At 42.0% G+C, this 26,692-nt stretch overlaps 1 protein-coding gene across 3 annotated transcripts; it reads left to right on the top strand.

The window, feature by feature from the left end:
- On the top strand, window positions 1–26,692 carry LOC118965620. Of its 3 annotated transcripts, XM_036986860.1 has the most exons (8): window positions 1–120; window positions 1,224–1,316; window positions 3,293–3,415; window positions 11,064–11,150; window positions 24,451–24,580; window positions 24,686–24,930; window positions 26,377–26,542; window positions 26,603–26,692. In XM_036986860.1, the coding sequence occupies exons 2-7, from the start codon at window positions 1,242–1,244 to the stop codon at window positions 26,524–26,526; spliced, it is 810 nt and encodes a 269-aa protein (XP_036842755.1). In that variant the 5' UTR covers window positions 1–120; window positions 1,224–1,241; the 3' UTR covers window positions 26,527–26,542; window positions 26,603–26,692. The 3 variants fall into 3 exon arrangements, with proteins under 3 accessions (XP_036842755.1, XP_036842756.1, XP_036842754.1); XM_036986861.1 differs by having other exon boundaries at window positions 3,296–3,415; window positions 26,377–26,613; XM_036986859.1 differs by having other exon boundaries at window positions 26,377–26,613.

Here is a 26,692-nt window from a genome sequence, read left to right as displayed (position 1 = left end):
TCTGGTCAGAACAGTATTTAAAAGGTCACCTCTCCCAGCTTCAGTAGGCTCTGACCATCACAGGAAAGACCCTTCACTGTCACCTCTCAACTCAACGTCCACTTGTCTTTCTCTCCGGAGGTAAGTGATACTTCATATCTTATCAGAAGAGACAGTGGTCTCTTCATCGGTCTGTCTCAGCTGCAGACCTGGGAACAAATACATCCTTATGGGGCTCGCGAATGGCACAGCAGTCCAAGGCTCTGCATCTCAGTGGCCGAGCGTCATTAGGGTTAGGCAGGGGTAGGCCGTCATTGATCTTAACTGACTTGTTAAATAAAACATTTCATTATTGAAGTATTTGTATGTGTATTTTCAATTTGAATTTGTCTGTTTGAAACATTACAAATGCCTCTAGTACCAAACGAACCTGGGTCCAAATACATGGAGCATTAAATTATTATAGGTATGAAAACGTTTTAAAAAGTTATTCTCTGTTTGTAAAAACTATCTATTTACTCATTGATTTGGGAGGTTGTGTTGTATATCTGTGATGAACTTAAATATTCTATTCCTGTTTTAGTCAATGTCTGTCTGACATTTAACAAAGCTGCTATGGTTGATCTCTCAGCTAACCAACTCCAGTGGCAACCTACCCTATAGTTAGAAAACAAGTGTTTAAACACTGAAATTGCCTCTTGAGATACGAAAGCCATATAGAAGAGATACCAGTAGAGATACATTAGCCTGAATGAATACTAAGACATGTCGTCCTCATCAGTGGCCTTTCAAGAATAAAATGTTCATGACTTCTCTGGATGTTGTTATGGCTTTGAAGTCTGAAGTCGGAATTCAACCATAACAGATGTTTTTCCGCACTATAATTTCAGAAGTGTGTTTGATTTGAACAGCAGTGTTTCTGGGATGTTTACACTTGATTTAGAAATAGATTGTCCCATTGTGTGACAAGTTCAGTACTGACCTAAAATGATTTGTCAGTTCCTAAGCTCTGTTCTCCGCTGCTACATTGATTGTCGTTTGTCATTGTGTATCCATGTACTGATGCTGGTTCTGGCTTGCTCTTTGTCTGTTCTTAATTAAACGTCAACTCCCCATACCTGCTTCTCGACTCCAGCGTCGGTCCTTGTAAATTCACACAATCTATAAAATAATTGGTGAAAACCAAACACACTTCTGAAGGAACAGTGCAGCAGAGTCACATTCACTGATATGTTTCTTCCCAGCATTTCCCCTGGACTGCCATGATGATGAGAATGAAGCTGACCTTCCTTTTGGCCATCTTACTTTTTCAACTGACCATCTCTGTTAAAGGAGGGGTAAGTGACTTCAAATAAATGCTTTTAAAACACACAATTCAGGAGTTAATCTCCTAATCTACCAGTTTGATATTTACCACCTTGTGTGTCAACAAAAGTGTTTTATTGCAAGTCATTGAACCAATTATCTCTCTGTTATACTAACAGTTGTCATCTTCTAGGCCAGCTCAACAGGCAGACAAACAGGAAAAAATTAAACATTACAAACATTGAAAACACTTTAGTTATGTGAATTGTGCCTGGTTATAATGTCTGTATTTGGCCTAATGTCTTGCTAGCAGTTGTGGGCAACAATATTGATAGTACTATATTATATTAATATTTGATTTATTTCATATTTGATATTGACATGAGGAAGACATATCATTATACCGGTTTAGTCTTCCTATTAACCATTATGTAAAAAAGGATACATGACTGTTCATGTATGCACAAATCCCACTCACAGACCTTCTCACAGGCTTCCTATTGTTTTCATACTGTATGAAAGAGATATGATTGGGTAGGTTATGGCTCCCAGAACTAGGGCCAGTAACCACTACTGTTTTGTTATGAAATAATTGTCTCTGTGTACACTCATGGTCCATGTACCTCACGGCTATTCCCTTTCCCAATCTGTGTGGTAATAGGAAAGACAAGAAGTGTGACGTAAATTACATATAAAAATACAACTTTTTTTTCTCTATTTTTTTATGTTCCAATTGAAGTTTAACCCAGAAGTTTATATAAACCAGGAAATTCAGTTAACTGTGCAGAAACAGCTGCAGGATCTATAGCAGCAGCAGCAGAAGGAAACAATCTTCATATTGGAAGGTTAAACATAAGCTTCAGCTAAGATATTGTACTTATCATGAAGTTAACTTGCTACCAGAGTGACTTCATCAATTGGACAACTAAACTCTAGTTAGCTAGCTAGTGCTTAAACCTGCTTACTGCCGATGCCGTTCTCTGCAGCAGTAGTGATGGAGGCTTGCCACAAACTTACAAGGTTGTGGGGCTCTGTTCAGAAACAACCCCTTGACGCTTGTGGAGATCTTAAGAGGATTGGGAAGGTTTAAGCAATAGGACCAGAATTCCACCTAGCAGATTAGAGGGTAGGTGACGGTATCACTACATCATCACCCATCAAACCCTCTCAGATTACCATGTAACTAGAGGTTAGGGGCTGAGGTTTGTTTCTGGACAGGGCCTGGGTTGTAAATGTATATTATTTTTCACAGCACATCTTAAATGATTTCTTCAACCAATGTCCTTTACCTTTGTCTGTGTAATTCATGAATCTAACAGCAAATGTAATGTCCTAAATGTAATATGACTCTCTGCATCTGCATTTCTCTCAATGCAATAACGGATACTTTGGATATGTAGTGAGGTGCGTACTGGCGGCAGAGATGTCAGGCGCAGGAAAAGTGATTTACAACGGTGTTGTTTAATAAACATAAACCACAGTCAACAAAACAATACATGAAATGGGTCAAACAAAACCCGGTAATAAATAGTATACCGTGCACAAGCACGATGAGAAACAATTACAGACAAGGACATGGGGGGGAAAAGAGGGTTAAATACACAACATGTAATTGATGGAATTGGAACCAGGTGTGATGGAAGACAAAACCAATGGAAAATTAAAAGTGGATCGGCGATGGCTAGAAGGTCGATGACTTCGACCGCCGAACGCCGCCCGAACAAGGAGAGGGACCAACTTCGGCGGAAGTCGTGACAGGATGAAAAACGCTGCCATTCACTCAATATTGACAGTTGACAGTTTAATCATTTTGATAACTACTACAGAAAGTTGAGACTCTCCTCTCTTCAACTGTAATATTATTAGTTGCTTTCAAGACGGTGTTTTATTCTGTGATTTTATTTTAAAATGTTGCACAAACTGAATCTTTAGCGCACATATTATTATCATGCAATGATCGTATGTAAAGTGCTTTACAGCCTTGTAAATCTATATTCTCAATTCACAGCAGAATCCTCCTTCTGCCCGCCGGAATTCTGCTCCTGCCAACCTGAATCATGCTCCTCCTGGCCGGTCACCTGATCCTGGCCGCCGGAATTCTGCTCCTGCTGCCCTGTCTAGCACCGGTTCGGTCAGTATCTGTCTTGTTGAATATCCCTTTGATTATGGTTAAGTTATTAATTACACTTTGGATGGTGTATAAATACATCCAGTTACTAAAAAGATACAGGTGTCCTTCCTAACTCGGTTGCCAGAGAGCAAGGAAACTGCTCAGGGATTTCCCCATGAGGCCAATGGTGACTTAAACAGTTACAGAGTTTAAAGGCTGTGATAGGAGAACTGAGGATGGATCAACAACATTGTAGTTAGTCCACAATTCTGTCAATTGACAGAGTGAAAAAAGGATGCCTGTACAGAATACAAATATTCCAAAATATGCATCCTGTTTGCAACAAGGCACTAAAGTAATACTGAAAACAACATGGGAAAGCAATTACAAGGCTTCACAGTACAGGAACAGATTACTGAGAAAATTAAGAAGCGATTGATGGATTGTATAAGCTCCTTAAAAGGAATTGTGAGCATATAGCAACATACATTCGCTATGATAAGGCAGTCTGCAACCAGGTAAGTTTATTTGTTATTCACACTTTTGAATGTTATCAACCGTAAGCCTATAAAGTGTACTAAAAAACATACTGTATAAACTATCTTGTGGAGATCTTAGAGGATTGGGAAGTGAAGCTAGGGGGCACTATTTATATGTTTGGAAAAATAACGTTCCCAAAGTAAACGGCCTATTTCTCAGGACCAGATGCTAGAATATGCATATAATTGACGGATTAGGATAGAAAACACTCTAAAGTTTCCAAAACTGTCAAAATATTGTCTGTGAGTATAACAGAACTGATACTGAAGGCGAAACCCTAAGGAAAATCAAACCAGGAAGTGGCTTCTATTTTGAAAACTCCATGTTCCATAGCCTGCCTTTGCTCAATTTAAAGGGATATCAACCAGATTCCTTTTCCTATCGCTTCCTCAAGGTGTCAACAGCCTTCAGACATAGTTTCAGGCTTTTATTTTGAAAAAATGAGCGAGAAAGATAACATCGCGTTAGGTGTTCGCATGAGTTTTGCTCGCGCAACAGAGTTTGGGCAGCCATTGCCTTTCCCTCTCCTACTGAAAAAGACAGTTGCGGTTGATATATTATTGATTATATATTTTAAAAACAACCTGAGGATTGATTATAAAAAACGTTTGACATGTTTCTGTGGACATTACGGATACTATTTGGAATTTTCGTCTGTGTTGTCGGGATCGCTCTTTCCTGTGGATTTCTGAACATAAAGCACCAAACAAACAGAGGTATTTTGGATATAAAAATAATCTTAGTCTCGTGAGTGAAAACATCCGAATATCATCAACAAACGATTAATTTGATTGTTTTCTGATTTTCGTGACCAAGCTACTTGATGCTAGGTGTTCATAATGTTTTGTCTAGTGATCGATTAATTTACACAAACGCTTGGATTGCTTTCGCTGTAAATTAAACCCGTTTTTCAACCACTCCACAAATTTCTTGAAAACAAACTATAGTTTTGGCAAGTCCAAGATAGCGTAGCAGTGAAGAAGTCTTTTGTTTGTGTCCTGTGAATTTTTTTGTATTTTTCGTATTTATATTTCAACTTTATTTTCAATCTCCTTTCGATTTTTAATTTGATTACACCTTACGGTAACCTGCCTCACCCAATGTGATACGGTATCGCTATTATTTTTAATTTTTTAAAACTTTAGAACACATTCTAGAACCTCCAGAAGCTAACCAGCTAATTAGCTACAAGCTATTTATTAGTCATTGTTAGACACTGCTAGCGGCTTTTACCTTCTGCACAGATACCAGCCCTGTTTTTAGCCTGGATAATACTCGCCAGTCTACCAGTGTCGGACTGTCTCTCCACAACAACGCCGGATTCCTGCCGTAATCCCTGGACCACTACTTCTGATCTTCACGGCTAGCTTGCAGCTAGCTAGCTCACAGCTTGCAGCTAGCTAGCTCACAGCTAGTTTAAACTCACCGTGGCATCCAGTATAGAAGCTATCCCTGAGGCCCACCTCCCGGCCTACTCAGCTGTTCATCCGAACCCCACTCATACACGGCTAGAGCCCAATACTCCACCGGATCCTTGCTGTAAACTCTGGACCTTGGCACCGGTTCACCGCTGCTACCGATTGGCTACAGTGGCTAACGCCACTGCCACGAAGCTAGCACCAGTTAGCCGTGAGCCAGGCGCATCTCCCGGCTAACAAACTAAAATTCTACAATACCTCTTTCGCCATCTGGCTTGGATTCTCTGTCGACACGGCGCCACGCCGCACCACCACGACTGGTCTGCCGACGAATACTCCATCCGCTGTGCCTTCATCCGACCTCCGTCGGAGCAGAAGCTACTAACTTTAAACGCTGTGTCGCCCGAGTGCTAGCGTAGTGGCTGCTCCCCTGTTCCATCTACTGCTGCCCTCTGGACACTATAATCACTTGGCTACATAGCTGATCCCTGCTGGACTGTCTATTAATCACGGTACTCCATTATTTTTATTTATATTTTATCTGTTGGCCCCAGCCGCGAACTCAGGCTCTGTGTGTAGTTAATCCGGCCCTCTCTGCCTAGTCATCGCCATTTTACCTGCTGTTGTTGTGTTAGCTGATTAGCTGTTGTTGTCTCACCTGTTGTTTTGGCTAGCTCTCCCAATCAACACCTGCGATTACTTTATGCCTCGTTGTATGTCTCTCTCCAATGTCAATATGCCTTGTACACTGTTGTTCAGGTTAGTTATCATTGTTTTAGTTTACAATGGACCACCTAGTTCCACTCTTCATACCTCTGATACCTCCTTTGTCCCACCTCCCACACATACGGTGACCTCACCCATTACAACCAGCATGTCCAGAGATACAACCTCTCTTATCATCACCCAGTGCATGGGTTTACCTCCGCTGTACCCGCACCCCACCATACCCCTGTCTGCGCATTATGCCCTAAATATATTCTACCATGCCCAGAAATCTGCTCCTTTTATTCTTTGTCCCCAACGCTCTAGGCGACCAGTTTTGATAGCCTTTAGCCGCACTCTCATACTACTCCTCCTTTGTTCCGCTGGTGATGTAGAGGTAAACCTAGGCCATGCATGTCCCCAGGCACCGTCATTTATTGACTTCTGTGATCGAAAAAGCCTTGGTTTCATGCATGTCAACATCAGAAGCCTCCTCCCTAAGTTTGTTTTACTCACTGCTTTAGCACACTCTGCCAACCCTGATGTCCTTGCCGTGTCTGAATCCTGGCTTAGGAAGGCCACCAAAAATTCGGAGATTTCCAAATCCAACTATAACATTTTCCGTCAAGATAGAACTGCCGAAGGGGGCGGAGTTGCAGTCTACTGCAGAGATAGCCTGCAAAGTAATATCATACTTTCCAGGTCCATACCCAAACAGTTCGAACTACTAATTTTAAAAATGACTCTCCAGAAATAAGTCTCTCACTGTTGCCGCCTGCTACTGACCCCCCTCAGCTCCCAGCTGTGTCCTGAACACCATTTGTGAATTGATCGCCCCCCATCTAGCTTCAGAGTTTGTTCTGTTAGGTGACCTAAACTGGGATATGCTTAACACCCCGGCAGTCCTACAATCTAAGCTAGATTCCCTCAATCTCACACAAATCATCAAGGAACCCACCAGGTACAACCCTAAATCTGTAAACAATGGCACTCTCATAGACGTTATCCTGACCAACTGGCCCTCCAAATACACCTCTGCTGTCTTCAATCAGGATCTCAGCGATCACTGCCTCATTGCCTGGATCCGTTACGGGTCCGCAGTCAAACGACCACCCCTCATCACTGTCAAACGCTCCCTAAAACACTTTTGCGAGCAGGCCTTTCTAATCGACCTGGCCGGGTATCCTGGAAGGATATTGACCTCATCCCGTCAGTTGAGGATGCCTGGTCATTCTTTAAAAGTAACTTCCTCACCATCTTAGATAAGCATTCTCCGTTCAAAAAATGCAGAACTAAGAACAGATATAGCCCTTGGTTCACTCCAGACCTGACTGCCCTCGACCAACATAAAAACATCCTGTGGCGGACTGCAATAGCGTCGAATAGCCCCCTGATATGCAACTGTTCAGGGAAGTCAGGAACCAATACACGCAGTCAGTCAGGAAAGCAAAGGCCAGCTTTTTCAAGCAGAAATGTGCATCCTGTAGCTCTAACTCAAAAAGGTTCTGGTACACTGTAAAGTCCATGGAGAACAAGAGCACCTCCTCCCAGCTGCCCACTGCACTGAGGCTAGGTAACATGGTCACCACTGATAAATCCATGATAATCGATAACTTCAACAAGCATTTCTCAACGGCTGGTCATGCCTTCCTCCTGGCTACTCCTACCTCGGCCAACAGCTCCCCCCCCCCCCCCGCAGCTACTTGCCCAAGCCTCCCCAGCTTCTCCTTTACCCAAATCCAGATAGCAGATGTTCTGAAAGAGCTGCAAAACCTGGACACGTACAAATCAGCTGGTCTTGACAATCTGGACCCTCTATTTCTGAAACTATCGCAACCATTGCCATTGTCGCAACCCCTATTACCAGCCTGTTCAACCTCTCTTTCATATCGTCTGAGATCCCCAAGGATTGGAAAGCTGCCGCAGTCATCCCCCTCTTCAAAGGGGGAGACACCCTGGACCGAAACTGCTACAGACCTATATTCATCCTGCCCTGCCTTTCTAAGGTCTTCGAAAGCCAAGTCAACAAACAGGTCACTGACCATCTCGAATCCCACCGTACCTTCTCCGCTGTGCAATCTGGTTTCCGAGCCGGTCACGGATGCACCTCAGCCACGCTCAAGGTACTAAACGATATCATAACCGCCATCGATAAAAGACAGTACTGTGCAGCCGTCTTCATCGACCTGGCCAAGGCTTTCGACTCTGTCAATCACCATATTCTTATCGGCAGACTCAGTAGCCTCGGTTTTTCTAATGACTGCCTTTCTTGGTTCACCAACTACTTTGCAGACAGAGTTCAGTGTGTCAAATCGGAGGGCATGTTGTCCGGTCCTCTGGCAGTCTCTATGGGGGTGCCACAGGGTTAAATTTTCTTTTCTCTGTATATATCAATGATGTTGCTCTTGCTGCGGTCGATTCCCTGATCCACCTCTACGCAGACGACACCATTCTGTATACTTCTGGCCCTTCCTTGGACACTGTGCTATCTAACCTCCAAACGAGCTTCAATGCCATACAACACTCCTTCCGTGGCCTCCAACTGCTCTTAAACGCTAGTAAAACCAAATGCATGCTTTTCAACCGTTCGCTGCCTGCACCCGCACGCCCGACTAGCATCACCACCCTGGATGGTTCCGACCTAGAATATGTGGACATCTATAAGTACCTAGGTGTCTGGCTAGACTGTAAACTCTCCTTCCAGACTCATATCAAACATCTCCAATCTAAAATCAAATCTAGAGTCTGCTTTCTATTCCGCAACAAAGCCTCCTTCACTCACGCCGCCAAACTTACCCTAGTAAAACTGACTATCTTACCGATCCTCGACTTCGGCGATGTCATCTACAAAATAGCTTCCAATACTCTACTCAGCAAACTGGATGCAGTTTATCACAGTAACATCCGTTTTGTTACTAAAGCACCTTATACCACCCACCACTGCGTCCTGTATGCTCTAGTCGGCTGGTCCTCGCTACATATTCGTCATTTAGTTCTTTGCTGCCTGTGACTGGAACGAATTGCAAAAATCGCTGAAGTTGGAGACCTTTATCTCCCTCACCAACTTTAAACATCTGCTATCTGAGCAGCTAACCGATTGCTGCAGCTGTACATAGTCCATCGGTAAATAGCCCACCCAATTTACCTACCGCATCCCCATACTGTTTTTATTTATTTACTTTTCTGCTCTTTTGCACACCAGTATCTCTACCTGCACATTACCATTTGATCATTTATCACTCCAGTGTTAATCTACTAAATTGTAATTATTCGCCTACCTCCTCATGCCTTTTGCACAGAATGTATATACTCTTTTTTTATTTTCTTATACTGTGTTATTGACTTGTTTATTGTTTACTCCATGTGTAACTCCAAGTTGTCTGTTCACACTGCTTTGCTTTATCTTGGCCAGGTCGCAGTTGCAAATGAGAACTTGTTCTCAACTAGCTTACCTGGTTAAATAAAGGTGATCTGGCCTACCTGGTTAAATAAAGGTGAAATAAAAAATTAAAAGTGTGTTAGGACATCTACTTTGTCCAGGACAAAGACATCTACAAGACATTTCTCCAACAATTGTTTACAGACAGATCATTTCACATATAATTCCCTGTATCACAATTCCAGTAGGTCAGAAGTTTACATACACTAAGTTGACTGTGCCTTTAAACAGCTTGGAAAATTCCAGAAAATGCTGTCATGGCTTTAGAAGCTTCTGATAGGCTAACTGACATCATTTGAGTCAATTGGAGATGTACCTGTGGATGTGTTTCAAGGCCTACCTTCACACTCAGTGCCTCTTTGCTTGACATCATGGGAAAATCTAATGAAATCAGCCAAGACTTCAGAAAAAAAATGTAGACCTTCACAAGTCTGGTTCATCCTTGGGAGCAATTTCCATATGCCTGAAGGTGCCACATTCATCTGTACCAGCAATAGTACGCAAGTATAAACACCATGGGACCACGCAGCCGTCATACCGCTCAGGAAGGAGACGTGTTCTGTCTCTTAGAGAAAGTGCAAATCTATCCCAGAACAACAGCAAAGGACCTTGTGAAGATGCTGGAGGAAACAGATACAAAAGTATCTATATCCACAGTAAAACGAGTCTTATATCAACATAACCTGAAAGGCCGCTCAGCAAGGAAGAAGCCACTGCTCCAAAACCCCCATAATAAAGCTAGACTACAGTTTGCAACTGCACATGGGGACAAAGATCGTACTTTTTGGAGAAATGTCCTCTGGTCTGATGAAACAAAATAGAACTGTTTGGACATAATGACCATCGTTTGGAGGAAAAAGGGGGAGGCTTGCAAGCCCAAGAACACCATCCCAACCGTGAATCACGGGGGTGGCAGCATCATGTTGTGGGGGTGCTTTGCTGCAGGAGGGAGTGATGCATTTTACAAAATAGATGGCATCATGAGGATGGAAAATTATGTGGATATATTGAAGCAACATCTCAGACATCAGTCATGAAGTTAAACTTGGTCGCTAGTGGGTCTTCCAAATGGACAATGACCCCAAGCATACTACAAAGTTGTGGCAAAAATGGCCAAAAAAGGACAAAAAAGTCAAGGTATTGGAGTGACCATCACAAAGCCCTGACCTCAATCCTATAGAAAATGTGTGGGCAGAACTGAAAAAGCGTGTGCGAGCAAGGAGACCTACAAACCTGACCCAGTTACACCAGCTCTGTCAGGAGGAATGGGACAAAATTCACATTTGGCAATGCTACCAAACACTAATTGAGCGTATGTAAACTTCTGACCCACTGGGAATGTGGTGAAAGAAATAAAAGCTGAAATAAATAATTATCTCTACTATTATTCTGACATTTCACATTCTTAAAATAAACGGGTGAGCCTAACTGACGTAAAACAGGGAATGTTAACTAGGATTAAATTGTGAAAAACTGAGTTTAAATGTAGTTGGCTAAGGTGTATGTAAATTTCCGACTTCAACTGCATATTCTTAATTCACAGCAAAATCCTCCTTTTCCCCACCAGAAAACGAAACATTGTGCTGATCCTTGCCGGACACCTGCTCCTAGCCACCAGAATTCTACTCCTGCTGCCCCGTCTATCGCCGTTTCGGTCAGTACCAGTCTTGTTATCTGATACTGTATGTCAAATAACACTAAAGACCAATTGAAGTGTCGAGAAAGCCTTTTGACCAACCAGGACTTGAAAATCACTGCATGTCCATCACTTAATAATTGAACACGTACATATTCTTTTTACATTGTGAGTACACTATGACTAGTAATGCATATGTCACAGTGCACTGCTTAGTTTGCTTTGAGTTTTGTCTCACGCACCTGCTGCTTATGCACAAGGCAGACACAGACTTCCCCACCTGCTGCTTATGCACAAGGCAGACACAGACTTCCCCACCTGCTGCTTATGCACAAGGCAGACAGACTTCCCCACCTGCTGCTTATGCACAAGGCAGACACAGACTTCCCCACCTGCTGCTTATGCACAAGGCAGACAGACTTCCCCACCTGGTGCTTATGCACAAGGCAGACACAGACTTCCCCACCTGCTGCTTATGCACAAGGCAGACACAGACTTCCCCACCTGCTGCTTATGCACAAGGCAGACACAGACTTCCCCACCTGCTGCTTATGCACAAGGCAGACACAGACTTCCCCACCTGCTGCTTATGCACAAGGCAGACACAGACTTCCCCACGCTCTGAAACTGCCGTTGACAGATGCAAACATGGTTCTTATCCACAAGAAATCAACAAAAACATTGCAAAATGACATGATCTTTTCCAGTATAGCTAGTTAGTTACCTATCTAGGTGTCATTGTCTGAATACAGCTGCATTTGATATGACAGTTTTCGTATTTGATTGCTGAAGCAAACCACTAGCCAGAGTATGAAGCTCACCAACTTGGGGCAGCATTGCTAGGTAGCTAGTTTATTTCGTTTGCTACAGTGCCTTCAGAAAGTCTTCACACCCCTTGACATTTTCCACATTTTGTTGTCACAGGCTGAATTTAAAATCTATTACATTTAGATGTTTTGGCCTACACAATACTCCATAATGTCAAAGTGGAATTATGTATTTCAAAATGTTTACAAATAAAACATTAAGATTAAATTAAGTATTCCACCCCTTTGTTATGGCAAGTTCAGCAGTAAATAATGTGCTTAACGAATCACATGAATTGAATGGATTCACTCTTCGTACAATAACTTCATCTAACATATGGAATTGTTTTCAGATGGTCATACAATGGATCATTTAGCTATTTGATTTAGAATTTTAGGACCCCTTTAGGCATAAAAAATATATATAAAATATTCAATTCGCCTTTACTACTATAGCCCATAGAAATGCATAACACATTCATACATGGCCAAAAAATACATCAGAAGGTTTGTCTGACAACTAGGGAATGTCAACTGTTCATATAATTATATAGTACCAGTCAAAAGTTGGAACACAGCTATTCCAGTTTTTAAAAACGATTTTCTACATTGTATAATAGTGAACACATATTAATATACGTTATGAAGTGTAGAATTAGTGTACCCACTTTAAAAAAAGGGAAAAGGTGCTTAACTGATGGACTTAGGAAACCAAAAAATGGTCTTACCCGAGGACACTTCACATGCTGACCAGCCCAGAAAATGCCATTGCAGTCACTTACACGCCTGTCTGTATATTGCAGATATCCGAGTGAACTTGTTTTTATATATATATATATATATTTTATATATATTTTATACTGTATGAAGTAAATTTCTGTTTTAGAAAAAACAGGGGATTCCATCAGACAGAACCAGAAACTCCTGCAAAGAAGTTAAAACAGTTTAAATTCCAAAATAATCCTCCTAAATATTTATTTTCAGGGCAAAAATGGACACTGAAGGGAAAGAGAAATAAAGTTGTTAACATTGCTTCATTTCATGTGTACAGTATGAATTTGGTGATATGATTGCCTTCCCACGTTTACCTGTTCATACATGCAACGGAATAGAATATATCAACAAACACTATGCCATTTATGTGGGTGACACAAAATTCCCTGGAACAAGTAGAGAAGATGGTCAGGATATATTTCATATAACATGTTGTCTGCAAAACATACACAAACAAACAGCATTAGGATATCTTAATTAATCTTAAAAATATAAACCTATGTACACAGACACACAATAGGCTGCAATATCAACTATGAATATTAGGCTGCAATATCAACTATGAATATTAGGCTGCAATATCAACTATGAATATTAGGCTGCAATATCAACTATGAATATTTATGATGAATGTAAGATTCACTTTTTGGTAGCTGATTAATAGACAACTTTCCAAGTCAAATATCTTATCATTCACTGCTGTATAGTCCAGCCTGACAAAAATACATAGTTACACGCTCAGACACAGAAAACACGTTTTTTCCTCTGTAGATTTTATGTTCAGCCCCTACTCGTACAATTATGTTAGGGGGCCCCCTAGATTTGACTCCAAATTGAATATGGTGTCCCCAATCCAATATAGCTGCCACAATACCATTAAATGGTGGTTAAAACCTGCAAATCAGCTCTACATGTTTTAAACGAGAGACATCTTTCAGATTTGTGTACTGTACTTATGACCTGTAGTCAAGACTATTCTGATGTATCTCAATGACGTTGGGAATCCAATATGCCATAATTACACTCATACACCTTTGTCTTGATATAGAAAATAAAGGAGACTGCTTGTCATGGCAACACCAAGTATTTTAAAGACATGCAACTACTAAGTATTTTTTAAACCTCACGCTTTGGGCTGGATTTGTCAATATGTAGTTAGTTCATATATGCATAGTCTATGAGCAGATTTACTGTTTACCTCAATTAGAAAGGAAACTATTTTCTGGAAATTGTGCTGTGTCATTTTCCCTACATTATCCCCATGTGTTTCTGCCACCTAGCAATTCGAGTTTCAGCCAATGAGCTTCAGCCTGTTGCCAAATTAGTGACAGTTAGCAAGATGCACACACAGCAGAGAGAGATAGCAATGATATGGTGCACATATGTGACGTGGTACGTAATTTTCGAGGACCACTTTTGGCTTGTGAGTGCTATTATCAGACCTATTGGCTAAAAAGTATTAAAAAAGTACCAGAGAATCTCTTTAAGTCACAAGCTTCTTTGAGGATCAATGATATTAAATAAAATCCAACCCTGTACTCAGACTCTCGCTCCCTAGCTATACAACTTGGTGGTATAACCTGCGCCTCCAGGATTGGGCTATCAAGTCACCTCCTTATTTATATTTAAGCTTGCATTCATTGCTAGTCTAATATGACTGACTGCCTGAATTCAACATGACCTTCTGCTGGCCCACTACATTTGTGATGCACATTGGAATGTTCCTTTGCACTCTTATCGTGTTTGGGTTGAGCTGGCACATTGCTTCTTCCAGAAAATGATGTCCACCATCCTGACTGTCAGCCCTGCTGTGCACTTGGAAAGTATTCAGACCCCATGACTTTTTCCACTGTTACATTAAGCCTTATTCTAAAATTCATTAAATAGTTTTTTCCCCCTCATCAATATACACACACAATACCCCATAATGACTAAGCAAAAACAAGTATAGAACATTTTGCGTATGTATTAAAAAAACAAACAACAAATGTCACATTTACATAAGTATTACGACCCTTCACTCAGTACTTTGTTGATGGAACTTTGGTAGCGATTACAGCCTCAAGTCTTCTTGGGAATGACGCTACAAGCTTAGCACACCTGAATTTGGAGAGTTTCTCCTAGTCTTCTCTGTAGATCCTCTCAAGCTCTGTCAGGTAAGATGGGGAGCGTTGCTGCACAGCTATTTTCAGGTCTCTCCAGAGATGTTCGATCGGGTTCAAGTCCGGGCTTTGCCTGAGCCACTCAAGGACATTCAGATACTCCTGCGTTGTCTTGCCTATGGGCTTAGGGTCGTTGTTCTGTTGGGAGGTGAACCTTTGCCCCAGTCTGAGTTCCTGAGCACTCTAGAGCAGGTTGCTCCATTCATCTTTCCCTCGATCCTGACTAGTCTCCCAGTCCCTTCCACGGAAAAATATCCCCACAGCATGATGCTTCCACTATGCTTTACCATAGGGATGGTGCCAGGTTTCCTCCAGACGTGATGCTTGGCATTCAATATCAAATTAAATCAAATTAATTTATATAGCCCTTCTTACATCAGCTGATATATCAAAGTGCTATACAGAAACCCAGCCTAAAACCCCAAACCGCAAGCAATGCAGGTGTAGAAGCACAGTGGCTAGGAAAAACTCCCTAGAAAGGACAGAACCTAGGAAGAAACCTAGAGAGGAACCAGGCTATGAGGGGTGGCCAGTCCTCTTCTGGAGATTATAACAGAACACGGCCAAGATGTTCAAATGTTCATAAATGACCAGCAGGGTCAAATAATAATAATCACAGTAGTTGTAGAGGGTGCAATAAGTCAGCACCTCAGGAGTAAATATCAGTTGGCTTTTCATAGCCGATCATTCAGAATATCTCTACCGCTCCTGCTGTCTCTAAGAGAGTTGAAAACAGCAGGTCTGGGACAGTTAGCACGTCCGGTGAACAGGTCAGGATTCCATAGCCGCAGGCAGAACAGTTGAAACTGGAGCAGCAGCACAGCCAGGTGGACTGGGGACAGCAAGGAGTCATCATACCAGGTAGTCCTGAGGCATGGTCCTAGGGCTCAGGTCCTCCGAGAGAGAGAAAGAATGAGAGAAAGAGAGAATTAGAGAGAGCATACTTAAATTTACACAGGACACCGGATAAGACAGGAGAAATACTACAGGTATAACAGACTGATCCTAGCCCCCGACACATAAACTACTGAAGCATAAGTACTGGAGGCTGAGACAGGAGGGGTCAGGAGACACTGTGGCCCCATCCGATGATACCCATGGACAGGGCCAAACAGGCAGGATATAACAGGCAGGATATAACCCCACCCACTTTGCCAAAGCACAGCCCCCACACCACTAAAGGGTAATCTTCAACCACCAACTTACCATCCTGAGACAAGGCTGAGTATAGCCCGCTAAGATGTCCGCCACCGCACAACCCAGAGTTCAATCTTGGTTTCATCAGACCAGAGAATTTTGTTTCTCATGGTCTGAGAGTCTTTCAGGTGCCTTTTGGCAAACTCCAAGCAGGCTGTGATGTCCCTTTTACAGAGGAGTAGCTTCCGTCTGGCCACCCTACCATAATGGCCTGATCGGTGGAGTGCTGCAGAGATGGTTGTCCTTCTGGAAGTTTCTTGCATCTCCACAGAGGAACTATGGAGCTCTGTCAAAGTGACCATCAGGTTCTTGGTCACCTCCCTGACCAAGGCCTTTCTCCACGATTGCTCTAGGAAGATTCTTGGTGTTTCTAAACTTCTTCCACTTAAGAATGATGGAGGCCACTGTGGTCTTGTGGACTTTCAATGCTGCATACATTTTTTGGTGCCCTTCCCCAGATCTGTGCCTCGACATAATCCTGTCTCGGAGCTCTATGGACAATTCATTCAACCTCATGGCATGGTTTTTATTCTGACATGCAGGACCTTATATAGACAGGTGTGTGCCTCACCAAATCATGTCTAACCAATTGAATTCGCCACAGGTGAACTCCCATCAAGTTGTAGATACATCTCAAGGATGATCAATGGAAGCAGGATGCACCGGAGCTAAATTTAGAGCCTCATAGCAAAGGTTCTGAATACTTATGTACATGTAAATACGATATTTTTTATTTTTACATTTGCAAACATTTTGAAAACCTGTTTTCGCATTTTGTGTGTAGATTGATAAGCGGGATAAAAAAAAGGTTTAGAATAAATGTAATTGTTTAACTAGTCAGTTAAGTTAATTAGTTAATTAAGTTAATTAATTAATTATTTTTTACAATGACAGCTTACCCCAACCGAGTCACCTCAATTGTACTCCACCCTATGGGACTCCCAATCATAGCCGGATGTGATGCAGCCTGGATTTGAACCACGGACTGTAGTGACATATCTTGCACTGAGATGCAGTGCCTTAGACCGCTGCACCACTTGGGAGCCCATAAGGCTGTAATGTAACAAAATGTGGAAAAAGTCAAAGGGTCTGAATACTTTCCAAATGCACTGTATGTTGATGTATGTTGTGACATTATGTTGTATAAGGAGGATGCAACCACATAATGACAAGCGCATAAGGCAGGTGTTCATCACAATGAACCATCACAACCTGAAACTAAGGCTTCTTAGTCGTAGTCTATGACCTACGCTCTCACCAACGTCTAAGTAACCTAAGGGTTCGGTCACTCTCCTCAGCTCCAGACTGTAATCCCATCCTACCAACTACAGTAAATATCAACCAAATTATCATCCTACCCCAACTTCCAAAGGAATATGTAGGATGTGATCTGCCACATTCAACACAGAAACTACAGGCCAATTAGGAGTTGGAAAGATCTAAGGGCAGGTCTGTTTGTGACAACTCTCCTTGACAAACCAACCATTCCACCACTGGAGTATCCCAGCATCATTCAGGCTGAGATAACATTCCACTTAGTCAATCGGTCTCATTAGCATGCAAGCTACATCTGCTGAGTGCCTGCACCCAACTGTTGTAGAAATGGAAGCCACACAGCCCTGAATACTCCGCCAGTCATGCAGGAAGGATACTGCCCTTGTCACTGCAGCTTGCCCAGAATGACCAGAATGAACCCAGAATGACCAGTTAGCTGTGCAACCTGGTCAGGCCCCTGAACTACAACCAGTACCCCAGAATGACCAGTTAGTTTTGTAACCTGGTCAGGCCCCTGAACTACAACCAGTACCCAAGAAAGACCAGATAGTTGTGTAACCTGGTCAGGCCCCTGAACTACAACCACTACTGGTTATGTTGTGTGTTCACCCTGTTAGGCCACACCCTGGTCACCTGAAAGACCGAATCGAAAATGCACACTTGTATCACAGCTTCCTTTCCTGTAAATTGGCTACGCTACTGTGTGCTGGTGTCGTCAAAGGCTTTTTATTACACACTACATGACCACAAGTATCTGGACATCTGCTCGTTGAACATCTCATTCCAAAATCATAGGCAGTAATGTGGAGTTGGTCCCCCATTTGATCCTATAACATCCTCCAATCTTCTGGGAAGAGATTATGCTTCCTTTCAGCCACAAGAGCATTGGTGAGTCGGGCACTGATGTTGGGCGATTGGGCCTGGTTCGCAGTCGGCATTCCAGTTCATCCCTGTGCAGGCCAGTCAAGATCTTCCATCTCGACAAACCATTACTGTATGGACCCCGCTTTGTGCACAGGGGCATTGTCATTCTGAAACAGGAAAGGGCCTTCCCCAAGCTGTTGCCACAAATTTGGAAGCACAGAATCATCTAGAATGTAATTGTATGCTGTCGTGTTAAGATATCTCATCATTGGAACTAAGGGTCCTAACCCGAACCATGAAAAACAGCCCCAGACCATTATTCCTCCTCCACCAAACTTTACAGTTGGCACTATGCATCGGGGCAGGTAGTGTTCTCCTGGGATCCACCAACCCCAGATTTATCCATCGGACTGCCAGATGGTGAAGCATAACTCATCACTCCAGAGAACGCGTTGCCACTGCTCCAGAGTCCAATGCCGTCATGCTTTACACCACTCAAGTCAATGCTTGGCATTGTGCATGGTGATCTTAGGCTTGTGGTCATGAAGCTCCAGACAAACAATTATTGTACTGACTTTGCTTCTAGAAGCAGTTTGGAACTCGGTTGTGAATGTTGCAACCGAGGTCAGACGATTTTGACGCACTACGCGCTTCAGTACTCAATGGTCTCGTTCTGTGAGCTTGTGTGGCCTTTCACTTCATGGCTGAGACGTTGTTGCCCCTAGACATTTCCACTTCACCTCAGCCCTAACAGAGCAGACATTTGACAAACTAAAATGTTGGAAAGGTGGATCAATCAAGCAGTCAAATGTATTTATAAAGTCCTTCTTACATCAGCCGATGTCACAAAGTGCTATACAGAAACCCAGCCTAAAACCCCAAACAGCAAGCAATGCAGACGTAGAAGCACGGTGGCTAGGAAAAACTCCCTAGAAAGGCTAGAACCGAGGAAGAAACCTAGAGAGGAACCAGGCTATGAGGGGTGGCCAGTCCTCTTCCTGCTGTGCAGGGTGGAGATTATAAGAGTACATGGCCAAGATGTTAAAACGTTCATAGATGACGAGCATGGTCAGATAATAATAATCACAGTGGTTGTAGAGGGTGCAACAGGTCAGCACCTCGGGAGTAAATGTTAGTTGGCTTTTCATAGCCGATCATTCAGCATGTCCGGGACAAGGTAGCATGTCTGGTGAACCGGTCAGGCATCCTATGACAGTTCCACGTTGAAAGTCACTGAGCTCCTCAGATTTACATTCTTTATTTAACTAGGCAAGTCAGTTAAGAACAAATTCTTATTATCAATGACGGCCTACCGGGGAACAGTGGGTTACCTGCCTTGTTCAGGGGTAGAACAACAGATTTGTACTGTCGTGTCTTTGGCTATGCCGGATTAAGTGATATGACATGCTATTCTATAAAATCCTTTTCCCGTAATTAATATTACCTGATTGAGCTAATCATGTAAATGTAATTAACTAGAGAGTCGGGGCACCACAAAATAATATTTATAGAGCTGTTATCTTCTGAATAAACTCTTAAAGACCTAGTAATATTTTACATCAATAGCAGTCAATATTAATCGTCACCTTAATTCAGTCTCATCTGAAAGTTGTAAATTCTTGGTTGTCTTCACGAACCCTGGCTAACAAGTTGAATCAGCAATACAAAATTGGGTTCAATTATTGATTTACTAAATAGCTAACTAATCACACAGAATTACATATACACAGAATGAATTATAACTTGATTACAAATTACGTCATAAAGTAAAACGTCCCTAGCGGGCGGAACAGATATGACAGCTGGTTAAACAAAAGAGGCTGGGTTTGAGTGAAAGAGCAAATCAAATCAAATCAAATGTTATTTGTCACATACACATGGTTAGCAGATGTTAATGCGAGTGTAGCGAAATGCAGGAAGACTGAGGACCAAAGGGAGAAGCTGTGCTATCGTAAATACAATATATTATGCATTCTAAATTACCGCCCATTTGGAAAAGGAAAATGCAATAAATATTTACTCTTTACTCTGAGCTTCAGTAGGTTGGTGGTCGATGGAAGACCGTGTTGCCCAACCGAATCCTTTGAAGAATGTCTATGGTGGTAAATTGAATACGTTGTAGTAACGTCTTTGTGTGGTAGACGGGATACTCTGTCTGTTCTTTCCTAGCCCTCGTTTGCAGCTGCTGTTGCTATCTCAACGGCTAGGAGGTATCACTTCTGTAGTGAATAAGAGTTCAAAGTTCATACCATTCGCAACCAAAGCTCACGCTGAGGTAGGTTTAGTTCTGTAGTTGACATGTTAGTCCTTTTAACGCAGAGGCTGCAGACCTCACGTACTTGGAACAGGAGGTTACATTTTCGTCAAGGGCTTAGTTTAGTGGAGGGAGAAAAGGGGTGTGTTTCATAGTTTACAACCTATGTCTCTTCACGTGGGCGGGCCACTGAGTCGGGCCTAATTCACTTATCCCATCACAAATAATTTCATATTCAAACATTTAAATTGAACAACAATTCCATGTGAGTCTGATAACTCTGATGTGTAGACTTTCCACTGTAGAGTTTGTCATCTTATCATTGATGAGAATGTCTCAGATGACAACCGAACTGACATCATATTCATTAAGTATCACCGCATATGTTCAATTGGTCGGATTACCAGAATATAGTTAATTTCCCCCCACCTTCTGATGTTCCCAGAATCTCTATGTTAACCAAGGGGTTTTCTAATGTCACATCAGTAGGGTAGAGAGAGGAAAAAGGGGGGAAGACGTATTTATGACTGTCATAAACCTACCCCCAGGCCAACGTCATGACAGTTCCTTGTCAGCGCGTGGATTCAATCTTGTAACTTTTTGGTTACTAGTCCAACGCTCTAACCTCTAGGGTACCTGTCGCCTCAGTACGGACCATTCTACTGCAAATGTTTTTCTATAGGTATTGCATGGAATGTGTGCTGGATTTTACACACCTGTCAGCAACTGGTGTGGCTGAAATAGCCAAATACACTAATTTGAAGGGGTGTCCACCTACATTTGGCCATGTAATGTACCTTTTAAAAAAGGTATGGGATTAGATCAGAAAACCAGTCAGTATTTGGTGTTACCAACATTTGGCTAATGCAGCGCGCACATCTCCTTTGCATAGAGTGGGTCAGGCCATTGATTTTGCCCTGTGGAATGTTGTCCCACTCCTTTTCAATGGCTGTGCGAAGTTGCTAGATATTGGCAGAAACTAGTTGCCCATACCATTACCCTACCATGAGGCACTCTGTCCGCAACGTTGACATCAGCAAACTGCTTGCCCACACGATGCCATAAATGCTGTCTGCCATCTACCCTGTACAGTTGAAACCGTGATTCATCTGTGAAAAGCACACTTCTCCAGTGTGCCAGTGGGCATTGAAGGTGAGCATTTGCCCACTGAAGTCGGTTATATCGCTGAACTGCGGTCAGGTCAAGACCCTGGTGAGGTCGATGAACACGCAGAGGAGCTTCCATGAGAAGGTTTCTGACCGTTTGTGCAGAAATTCTTCAGTTGTGTAAACCCACAGTTTCATCAGCTGTCTGAGTGGCTGGTCTCAGACGATCCCACAAGTGAAGCCGCCGGATGTGGAGGTCCTGGGCTGGCATGGTTACACGTGTTCTGCGGTTTGAGTTGGACGTACAGCCAAATTCTCCATAATGACGTTAGAGGTGGCTTATGGTAGAGAAATTAATATTAAATTCTCTCTCAACAGCTCTGGTGGACATTCTTGCAGTCAGCATGCCAATTGCACACTCCTTCAAAATTTGAGGCATCTGTGGCATTGTGTTGTGTGACAAAACTGTACAATTTAGAGTGTCCTTTTATTGTCCCCATTGAAAATACAGTGGGTGGTCCGCCCAGTTCTAACCAGGGTATTTAGACACTGTTTTCCTATGGGTAATGTAGGCCCATGGGCGACTTGGCTGGTTATCCCCGTTTCCCACCAACAAACAGTCATACACCATAACAATACAATACAATACACACAGGCTAACGGACAAAGTGACATGTAGGTAGGTACAAGTACAAAAGAGAGAACTGATTGGGATACTTTTAAACCAAGGGTAAGGGGATGTGACTGGGTAAGGGAAAAGGAGCAGGTGTGTCTTCTGATTAGCGACTGATTGGCGACTGATTAGGGAACGATGATTGCCACCTGTGAATAGGGGAGAAGGAGAGAAAACAAATACACACACAGGATACCTGTATCCGTAACAGTACCCATCTGATATTTGGATGAAAATGTAATACTTTGAAAAGAGTAAAGCTGCCATTTATATTTGTATTTATGTTTGTATTTATTCTTCCTGAGATCCCAACACATTAAGGCACTTATTACAAATAAAACAAATTACATATAAAACAAAAAATAAAACAGTACATCATATTATTACACCACTACACACAGTTGAAGTCGGAAGTTTACGTACACCTTAGCAAAATTAATTTAAACTCAGTTTTTCACAATTCCTGACAAATTCCCTGTCTTAAATCAGTTAGGATCACCACTAAATTTTAAGAACGTGAAATGTCAGAATAAGAGTAGAGAGAATGATTTATTTCAGCTTTTATTTCTTTCATCACATTCCCAGGGGGTCAGAAGTTTACATACACTCAATTAGCATTTGGTCACATTGCCTTTAAATTGTTTAACTTGGGATAAACGTTTTGGGGAGCCCATTCCTCCTGACAGAGCTGGTGGCACCAAAGTACTGGTGGCACCAAAGTACGTTCATCTCTAGGAGACAGAACACATCTCCTCTCTGAGTGGTATGACAGCTGTGGGGTCCCATGGTGTTTATAATTGCATAGTATTGTTTGTACAGATGAACATGGTACCTTCAGGCGTTTGGAAATTGCTCCCAAGGATGAACCAGACTTGTGGAGGTCTACACTTTTTTTGTCTTCTGAGGTCTTAACTGATTTCTTTTGATTTTCCCATGATGTCAAGCAAAGAGGCACTGAGTTTGAAGGTAGGCCTTGAAATACATCCACAGGTACACCTCCAATTGACTCAAATTATGTCAATTAGCCTATCAGAAACTTCTAAAGCCATGACATTCTTTTCTGGAATTTTCCAAGCTGTTTAAAGGCACAGTCAACGTAACGTAATGTAAACTTTCGACCCACTGGAATTGTGATACAGTGAATTATAAGTTAAATAATCTGTCTGTTAACAATTGTTGGAGAAATGTCTTGTGTCATGGACAAAGTAGATGTCCTAACCGACTTGCCAAAACTATAGTTTGTTAACAAGAAATGTGTGGAGTGGTTGAAAAACGAGTTTTAATGACTCCAACCTAAGGGTATGTAAACTTCCGACTTCAACTGTATCTACAATACAAATTGTATAATTCCGCCATAAAACAATATTACAATGTACGTGTGTGTAGAGTCAGTGTGCTAAAGCTTGTGTGTGTATGCGTGTGTTTGTACCTTTGTGTGTATCAGGAATCAGATAAGACCCATGTGCAGACCGTTTCGAAGTAACAATGTTTATTACTGCAAACAAAGGCAAAGGTACAGGGCGGCAGGTAGGCTCAGAGTCAGGTCAGGCAGAGGTCGGAAATCCAGATAGGGGTAGGCAGGCTAAGGGTCAGGACGGGCAAGGGTCAAAAACCTGGAGGGTGAGAAAAAGAGGCTGGGAAAAGACAGGAGCTGACAGACGAAAAAAGTCTGGGAAGCTTGACAAAAAAAACACACTGGCAACAGACAAACAGAAAACACAGCTATAAGTACACAGGGGATGATGGGGAAGATGGGCGACACCTGCAGGGGGGTGGAGACAAGCACAAAGACAGGTGAAACAGATCAGGGCGTGACAATCCCCCCCCCCCAGTTTATATTTAGGTCTAACGATTTTCCTTGCACCCAATCTGAAACTACAGTAACTGCAGCTCTTTGTTAATAAGTGCTGCAGTCATTTCAGTCGCTGTAGTAGCTGACGTGTATAGTGTTGTGTCATCCGCATACAGACACATTGACAAGCCAGTGGCATGTCGTTAGTAAAGATTGAACAACAATCCATTGCACTCTAGTTACCATGTAATTGCACAGGTAAAAATACATGTTAGCTACATAGTTAGAAGGGTAAGCTACAGTACATGAATAATGGCCATCCAGATAGCCTGAGTGCACTTATTTCTCATTTGCCTGAATGAGAGCCAATATTGGATTGCTCAAAATAACTAATGATGTGTCACCTATTCAACAGTATACATTTGGGGATATCATCAGATTTAATCGGAAGAAGGGTACCATACCATATAACCACTATGCTATTTATGTGGGCAACCATGATATCACAGGTAAAAAACCTGAACAGGATATTTTTCACTTCTCAGGTAAGTTTACAAAAGTTTAAATAAAACTTAAGCCTTTTAAATCCTTTATGTTAAACATTTCTACTCCCTTAATCATGTCAAATACCTGTCTTTTTCATTCATCAGGTGAAATTACTGATCCAGGAAATGCAGATTGTGTGTTTGACAGTCTGGCGGATGTTACAAAAGACAGCACTCCTGTGGTACAAACAGAATGGGCTGTTGTACACTTGCCTAGAAGAACAGAGGCCGGCATGATTGAGCAAATTAAACGCTTTCACAATAATTGTAGAGGAGAATACAATGTGATTTTTGCTAATTGTGAGCATCTTGTGACATTCATTCAATTTGGTTCTCCAGTCTGCGAACAGGTACGTTTAATTATTTAATCCAATATTGAGACTCAACAACAATGTAACTTTTGAAATCACTATTATAATCCACCAAATGCATTCAAAAGTATTTGACTTTGATAATTGTTTTAACATCAACTGGAATTTAAAAACAAATTAACTCTGTAGGCTACTTGATATGAATTCTTATAAGATGGTTAGTGAATGTAGGTAACCCCTTATCAACCATGAATCAGTCCATTCCATAGAAATAGAATGAATAGAATGGGCTTGGAAGATCTAAGGCAATTTTACCGGTAAACCCATGGGTACACTCGCAGTAGATGCGGTAAAGTAGTCAATGGAAGGCAGCCGTTCCATTGACTAGATTGGGGCACAATCAACAAATCTGAACTATCTGAATCAGAACTATCTGAATCTGAAGTGGATATTTATGTGTTGTAGCATGCCCACAATGGAAAAGGGGGATACCTAGTCAGTTGTACAACTGAATGCATTCAACTAAAACTTGTCTTCCGAATTTAACCCAACCCCTCTGAATCAGAGAGGTGTGGGATGCTACCATAATCGGCATCCACATCTTCAGCACCCGGGAAATAGTGGGTTAACTGTCTTGCTCAGGGGCAGAACAGCAGATGTTTACCTTGTCAGCTTGAGGATTTGATCCAGCAATCTTTTGGTTACTGGCCCAACGCTCTAACCACTAGGCTACCTGTTGCCCCAATGTGGTTACTTAAGTCCAATTTGGATATATTTGTCTGTTTTTGCTGTGTAACAGAAGTTGTCCCTTTTCAGGTTTAGAAGAAGTGACTCCAAACAAGCATTATACTCTGATTTTTACCTCAACATAGTGTGAAATAAACTTATAAACAATAGCCTAAATGTAGATAGATTTTGCTGTGGGGCAATGACGAGACTGAGGATCTTTCACGCAGGAGTATCCATGGCAACTCCATTGTTTTGGTTGAGCTTAATTGACTCCTTTACTGTATCTATAGATAAAGAGACCAATCGAACTCTAGAGTTATACATTGGAAAGACACCAAGAGACAACGAAGATACTATTTACTCAATATTCATATATACATATTCATGTTATTATATACAGTTACAGTTGATCTTTAGAAAGATGAGAGGCAGTGTGATACAATATGATTTTATATATATATTTTTTTTAAGCTAAACTTGTATTTGTGGTAATGTCAGTTTAGTTGACTCAAAAAAATCACAGCACAGATTGAAGGGTACACTTCCTGCTTTTACTTCTTAGCATGGGGACACTCAAAATGGCTGCCAGTCCATTCTATGGTCAATTACCCCTAAAAATCCCTGTTTCGTCATTAAAGGAGAATACATTATAATTGTGATTGGAATTTCAGTAACCTTCCTGAATTGAAATAATTGATCCCAACCCTGGAGACATTGTGTAACACCTGATTTTGTCTCTTTGTCAACCTTCCATAGAAAGATACCAATGAGTTCATCGAATGTTTTGCCAAAATCTTGTGCAAAGCTAACTCACCCCTATTCACAAATAAGAGGGGGCGTGGCAGAAGAGGTCTTGGTCTCCTACAGGATGAAACCCGTGCCAACCAGGGTGCACCAGCTGCTTGAGTTCTAAACCTCTCAGATGTTCTCTCTCTCTTCCATCCTCTCTGTCTCTGTATGAAGTGAGGTCTAAACCTCTCAGATGTTCTCTCTCTCTTCCATCCTCTCTGTCTCTGTATGAAGTGAGGTCTAAACCTCTCAGATGTTCTCTCTCTCTTCCATCCTCTCTGTC

Source organism: Oncorhynchus mykiss, chromosome 8 (assembly GCF_013265735.2).
Source record: "Oncorhynchus mykiss isolate Arlee chromosome 8, USDA_OmykA_1.1, whole genome shotgun sequence".
In the NCBI taxonomy this organism is placed as follows: Eukaryota; Metazoa; Chordata; class Actinopteri; order Salmoniformes; family Salmonidae; genus Oncorhynchus; species Oncorhynchus mykiss.
The sequence above is the reverse complement of the archived record's forward strand: the minus strand, read 5'-3'. Positions and strand labels throughout refer to the sequence as shown.

Bases quoted from the DNA above. Each gene is read 5' to 3' on its own strand.
- LOC118965620 (XM_036986860.1), top strand. From the start codon at position 1,242: ATGATGATGAGAATGAAGCTGACCTTCCTTTTGGCCATCTTACTTTTT. The intron at 11,151-24,450 runs GTCAGTACCAGT...CCTATTCAACAG, and splicing joins CCCCGTCTATCGCCGTTTCG to TATACATTTGGGGATATCAT. The intron at 24,931-26,376 runs GTACGTTTAATT...AACCTTCCATAG, and splicing joins GTTCTCCAGTCTGCGAACAG to AAAGATACCAATGAGTTCAT.